Source organism: Trichechus manatus, unplaced genomic scaffold (assembly GCF_000243295.1).
Source record: "Trichechus manatus latirostris isolate Lorelei unplaced genomic scaffold, TriManLat1.0 scaffold00009, whole genome shotgun sequence".
NCBI classification, from domain to species: Eukaryota; Metazoa; Chordata; class Mammalia; order Sirenia; family Trichechidae; genus Trichechus; species Trichechus manatus.
This window is the reverse complement of record NW_004443945.1, coordinates 27,835,267-27,841,963: the sequence shown is the minus strand read 5'-3', so window position 1 is coordinate 27,841,963 and position 6,697 is coordinate 27,835,267. Positions and strand designations below refer to the sequence as shown.

Genomic DNA, 6,697 nt, shown 5'->3' with positions numbered 1-6,697 from the left:
AAAGGTTCCTTTTACGTCATCTCTGCGCGCCCCACTTAAGGGCCAATAGCTTGGCGTGTAGCTTTATTGCTTAAGGGACAGAGCGCTCGGCAATCGCTAGGCTGCAAACTCTGGCCGGCCGAATCCATACGCATGCGCGGCGTCGGGGTCCTTTTCCGCCACCCAGCCCAACCTGAGCTCGGGAGCAGGGTCACGGTATTGCGCATGCGCAGCATCCGGTTTTTCTTTCTACTTGTCCCCAGTGGCGCGGTTTAGATCGGTACTGCCTTGAAGGCGGGGCTGGGTCTAAGCTGTGGCCAATGGTACCCAGGGTGAGGGTTGAGGGGTGGGGTGAAAGGTGCCTGTTAATCCGTGGTGCAGGTTTCTTCCAGCGCGTGTGCTGGGCTATCTGGTCGCCATGGAGGTAGTATTGATGGAAGAGCTTGATGAAGAGGAGCAGCTGGTGAGAAGGCATCGCAAAGAGAAGAAGGAGTTGCAAGGTGAAGGGGAAGTGGGAACCTAGAAGTTGCTTCGACCTAGGGAAAGGCGCGTGGCGGGTCAGTTCTGGGGAATCTTGAAGGGCGACTGGTCTGGATCCTCCTAGGTATCCCCAAAGTAGCACGTGGCTTTTCTTCCGGCTTCCCTGCCCCGGCTGCCCCTTAATTCCCTCTCCTTGCAAGGCTCCCTCTCCTTAGGCCCGCCGCGCACCCCTGTCCGCGCCCCCGCCCGAAGTTACCGTTGTGGACCCGGACCTTCTTTCCTCTCCCCGCCCTTCTTTCCTCTCCCCGCCCCTGCACCGTTTCCAGCCCCAGTTGCCAATGCTTGGCCCAAAAGGGGTGCATTTTGAGATGCCTCACCTCAGTTTGGGGGGCATCAGAAGAGATACTTGAAAGATTTAAAACTTGCATCAGTTTTTTTTTTTTTCCTCTTGACCCTGGTGGCGAAGTGGTTAAGACCTTGGCTGCTAACCAAAAGGTCAGCAGTTCGAATCCACCAGCCGTTCTTTGGAAGCACTATGGGGCAGTTCGACTCTGTCCAGTAGGGTCGCTGTAAGTTGGAATCGACTCGACGGCAATGGGTTTGGTGGCTTTTCAGCTAAAATTCAGAGTATGAAGAATGCTGTTCCCAAGAATGACAAAAAGAGGAGGAAGCAACTCATAGAAGATGTTGCTAAGTTGGAAGCAGAAATGGAGCAGAAACAGAGAGAGGAACTGGAGCAATTGAAGCTGACATCTAAGGAGAATAAGGTATGTGAAATGTTTGCCTGGCTTGGTCTACAGCACTTGAAAACAATTATCCACTTCTCTGAAACGGTTTACTGTATGAAATCATAAAATTGGTAGGGAATTGAAATCAGTTATGTTCAGGCATCACCTTTCATTAACATTTTTGATTAGGTGTGCAAAGTTACTTAATTTTCCTGACCACAAATTTCCCCACATATAATATGATGATACAAATACTGATACACAGATTGTTGGAAGTATCAAATGGAACAGCAAATGTGAAATCTTTTTAAATTATAAAAGCACTTTACAAACAGTTGTAATGAGTGAATTTTTTCTTCATGTTTCTTGGGTAAATTGGAGCATGCTAACTTTCATCATTTTAATTAATATTTGTTTTATCTTTGTAGCTAATATGTATTATGTGCTAGATATTTTAACATGTGGTATGTTTTATCTCATTTAATCCTCAGTACCTCACTCTGAGATACTCTTTAGGTAAGTGTAGGTAATCTCATTTTTCAAATGAGGAAATAGATTAAGAAGTTTGTCTCAAACTATTAAGCGACAAAGCCAGAATTCAAAATCGGAGCTGTCTTACTCTAGGTGTGAATACTGCTGAATTCTGCTATATCTTTGTATAGTGTGGTGGTTTATTGCATGGGTTTTGAATATCTAGGACCATAGACTCTACAGTCTCACTCCGCTGTTGATAGTTAGAAAGTTCTTAAGGCTATGCAAAATCTTAGCTACTATTGTTCAGTTTTATTTATTTGGTTTATTGTTGGTTCATTGTTTACAAGGAAATAAAGCTAGACTATACTGATTTTTACAGTGTTCTCTATAGTACACATAGTCAGAATCGAGTTGATGGCAACAGGTTTGATTTTTGGTTTGGTTTGGCTCTCGGGGAAGGCTTTCTCTCTCTGTCAGCTCGGGAGGAATGTCCTTGTCTCTTAAGCTTCTTCCTGGTTCCTTGGAGATTTCCATGCATCTTGGCATTTTCCTTACCCCATCTCTCCTCTGCTAGTTTGTTTAAATTTTTTTAAACTCAAAAGAGATTGACTCAAGATACACCCTATACTAATCCTGCCTCATTAACATAACAAGACAACCCATTCCCAAGCGAGATTAAAGTCACAATCTACTTTTCATATTTTGATGATTGGACACAGCCTTGAAGACTTCTGTTGTGTTAGAGGCCTTAAGATGCTTCATATACAACCCGCTGCCCTCAAGTCAATTCTGACTCAGCGACTCTATAGGACAGAGTAGAACTGCCCCATAGAGTTTCCAAGAAGCGGCTGGTGGATTTGAACTACCGACCTTTGGGTTAGCAGCCAAGCTCTTAACCACTGTGCCACAGGGCTCCGCTTTATATATGTATCATACTAAAAACAAGTTTAATTTTATATCAGTAGTTGTAGTGGTAAAAGACTGGCTACTTAGTCTTTATGCCAGATATAAATCTGGCATCTTTTGTTTTCTTACTTGGCAAATACATGTAACCATTTGAATATTAGGATCAGTTGTAATTTTTAATGAGATTACAAATTAAATAAATTTTCAGCCTGTAGTTACCAATTTATAGAGGGAAAAGGATAGGAAAAGCTCAGCTTCCTAGAGTCAAGGAACAGTGTTCATCAGGTTCTGGCTAAACAGAATGGAGAAACAGTTACATAACAACATTTGAAGTTATGAAAGTAGTACTGAACTGAGCCAGCACAGGATCTTATACATCTTCTAAGCATTATTAATATTCAGGGAAGGGAAGGGTATGGTGCTAATAATGTATTGCGTGCTAAGCACTTTATCATGCTGCATGAGTTATTTAATCCTCACAGTAGTAGAGTATGAGGTATTTTTCCTGAGGTTAGTGTAGATAATCCCATTTTTCATATGAGGAAACAGGCATAGAGCTAGATTAAGAATTTTTTCCCAAAGTCAAACTATTAAGTGCCAAAGCCAGAATTCAAAATTGGAGCTGCATTACTTGAGGACATGACTACCAAATTCAGCTATGTCTTACAGGAAACCTGCAGGAAACACAGTATTTAGATTAATGGAGCAGGCAAAGAAAGAAAACATGAGCATATTTCTTTGAAGAGGTGTCAGGAAACTGCTTACAAATCTGAAAATTTTCTCTGAAAAATAGGAAAAGAATACAAAAGTATGTTATCTAATAATGGTGTTTAGTGCTGTTACTAAAATTTGAAATTTTGGATTAGATACATTTGTGATTTTCAATAATAATTTAATAATCTAATAATTTTAATATTAATGTAAAAGTATTTTTCATTAACTTGGTAATTTTTTTTTGTTTTCTTCAGATAGATTCTGTTGCTGTTAACATTTCAAACTTGGTTCTTGAGAGTCAGCAGCCTCGGATATCAAAAGCACAAAAGAGACGGGTATGAAAGTCATGTCACCAAGTATTTTAATTAGTGATGTGTGCTCAGTACTCTGTTAGGTTGTATTGGAAGGGAATAGGAAAACAGAAATGATCGAGTTCACTTAAAGGCACCTGGACTAATCTTTATTAAGCAGCTGCTATGTGCCATATACTCTGCTAGGTTGCTTACATGAATTCTCACTTAGTCCTGACAATAACTCTGTGAAATAGGATTTCTTATTCTTCTTTTTTAGGTAAGAAAATAGCCCTAAGGCAATAAAATAACATATCCAGTTTGCAGTTCTCATTGTAGGGTTGGACTGGGAAGAGAAGGTGTTCAAAGAATATTTTTTACAAATATATTTGCCTAGGCTTCTACAGCCAAGAAAATCCTGTGGAGCTCAGTTCTACTGTGTAACACATGGGGTTGCCATGAGTCGGAATGCTCGATGGCAGCGGGTTTGGTTTTTTTTTCTTTTGGTTTTCATCCCAGACTTAAAATGCAGTTTCAGTGTGTAGGATCTGGTGCACAGGCATGGTTAAGAACCATGGTATTAAGTGGTGAAACAAGGACATAAAAGTGATGAAACAAGTAAACAGAACATTGTTTCTGTTTACTTGTATAAGTCAAGTGTTGAGGTGGTTTGGAAAACAAGATTATATAGACGTACAAATTTCTCAGAGAATTATGTAGGTACCTATATGATGGTTGGTGTCTTGGTGGAGGAGTGGTTAAGAGGTCAGCTACTATCCAAAAGGTCAGCAGTTCAAATCCACCAGCCGCTTCTTGGAAACCTATGGGGCAGTTCTTCTCTGTGCTGTAGGGTCGTTATGAATTGGAATCAACTTGACGGCAAGGAGGTTTTTGGTATATGATGGTTAGTTACCATGAAAATTCAGCGAAGAGGAAGTTATACTTTATGCTTAGTGTTAAACAATGGGTTGCAATTTGAAGGAAGTATAGTTATTTAGATAGGACGTTCCAAATAGGAGAAACAGCACACACAAAAATGAATATAAGAATAAAGTTTGGAGTCAGACAGATGTGGATTTAAATCCCACTTACTGTTGTGACTTTGGGTAAGATTGTAAGCCTTCTTTAAGTGTCAGTTTTACATTTTTAAAATGGGGGAAAATAATATCTACTTCATAGAGTTGTGAATATTAAATAATACACTGTTTCCAAAGCCCTCATATGAGGCTTGGAAAACTAATGGTTTACTGTGTTAAGTACTGCATCATGTGCCTTTTAAAAATTTCAACCAAGAGCAATATCATTTTTGTTTGAAGGTTGATTAAGTTGTAAATAGTCAAACATTTCTCATACTTATATAAAATTTTATTTTTGGGTAAACGTTAACGATTGTGAATTTCATGGAATCATGAAATTTAGGTTTCAGGGTACCTTGGAGGTTATCTAGTTCAGTTCCCTACTTATGATATACATTCTTTTTGTGATAGCTTCACAATTTATCATTTAGTTTCTATAGATCGAAAGCAGGACAGAATCTTTGCTTGGCAGTGGTTTAACAAAATGTTTGTTGGAATTCCTTCTACTAAGGAATTGACTCTGGCGGTGGACTTTATAGTAGCTTATTTAATTCTGGAAAACACTCAAAGATACAACTCCTTCCTGTCTTTATCAAAACTTGTTCATTCCCGTTTGGACCCTTAGGCAACAAAATAAATAAAACTCCTCTATCTTTCTCAAACATTCTGGTATTTTTCTCCTAAAATACTGCATAGCTGAAATTAATACCTTCTTCAGATATACCCTTAGAAAACTTAGTATATTTCCTGGTCAGCTGCTTGAACACTGGGCAGAGGAAATACCCTAGAAAGTCATGTTCATAGTTTCTTATTACTTGGTTATTTTAAAGGAATTCTGGAACAGAAAAACACTAGAAGTTTATAATACTTTGAAAAAATGGAACTTGAAATCGGTGAGCAATTGAGTACTAGACTGTTTGAAACTCTTTTTGTCAAAGGCACCAAGAAATAAAAAGGCAACTAACTGATGGTGTTTATGTTTGGGAAAGATACAACTCTGGATGAAAAACATGATAAAACTTCAGGAAAATTTACTATAGCAGTGTTTTTCTTGTGGAATATTGTATGTAAATCTCTTTATTTTTAATCTAGAAAAACTTAGGAGTATTGCATTTAATTCAGAGAACTTTAGTAGAAGCTCTTTGGTGTGGTGGAAAGACTCCAAAGTAGAACTTAGAAGAACTGGTCTCCAAAAATAAGAAATTTGAGAGTTGGAATGGCATCTGGTGCACTTTCATTATTTTACAAAGGAGAAAGCTGAGTCCCAGATCATTTCAGTGGCATATTGAAAATTGTATACAAATCCAGGACTAGTACCTAGCTATCAAGAGTCTTCTTCAGAATTCTTTTTGCTATATTACCGTAACTAGTTTTACTGACAATATAGTTGTTGTGTGCTATTTTCGTCTTACATATGTTTTTATTAGACTTTATTGGTACCATTCTATCTCCTCTACTATGGTTGTAGAAGTCAAAGTGGTCTAGTGTTATACCTTCCTGGGAAAAGAATCTTAGGGATTTTCCACCTAGTGCCCTAGAGATGAAACTCAATGGCTTCATAATATTGAAACAAAGCATGAGGAAAAACTGAAATGATTAGATTAGTATTTAGAGGCTTAAGCTGTTTTGCAGATAGAATAAAGTTCTACTCTTCCAGTAAATAGTACATAACATCATTAACTCCAGCTCCCATCTGCCCCAACTTTTATTCTGATTCAGGTGCCTGGATAGAAGGAGCTCTCTGTGTTGTCCTTGATCCCTGCTCTGCTTCTAACCAGCTGTATCAACTTTGGAAATCTTTCTGCATGCTGTTTCCTCAGAAGAGGAAAATGAGGGGTTTTGGATTAGATGATATCTAAGGTGCTTATCTTCCCTCTCCCCTCTAAGATGGTTTTTAGTTTTCCTTTACAAAGTAATAGTGCCATCTTGTGGTTTTTTTTTTTTTTTAATTATTTTATTTTTTTTATTCTACTTCAGGTGAAGGCCTACCGAACAAATAGTTTCTCATGAAACAGTAGTACACATATTGTTTTATGACATTGGTTAACAA

At 38.5% G+C, this 6,697-nt stretch overlaps 1 protein-coding gene across 4 annotated transcripts in view; it reads left to right on the top strand.

The window, feature by feature from the left end:
- Nucleotides 1-300: 300 nt before the first annotated feature.
- Nucleotides 301-6,697, top strand: part of OTUD6B (OTU deubiquitinase 6B) — a 37,537-nt gene continuing 31,140 nt past the window's right edge. The window contains exons 1-4 of one of the 4 annotated variants that reach the window (XM_023726089.1): nucleotides 335-479; nucleotides 1,075-1,226; nucleotides 3,536-3,616; nucleotides 6,367-6,507. In XM_023726089.1, coding sequence (XP_023581857.1) covers nucleotides 6,496-6,507 — 12 coding nt within the window. In that variant the 5' untranslated portion in view covers nucleotides 335-479; nucleotides 1,075-1,226; nucleotides 3,536-3,616; nucleotides 6,367-6,495. Of the gene's footprint in view, nucleotides 480-1,074; nucleotides 1,227-3,535; nucleotides 3,617-6,366; nucleotides 6,508-6,697 lie in introns of all 4 variants that reach the window. The other 3 variants (XM_004370781.3, XR_002823087.1, XM_023726088.1) reach the window with 3 other exon arrangements.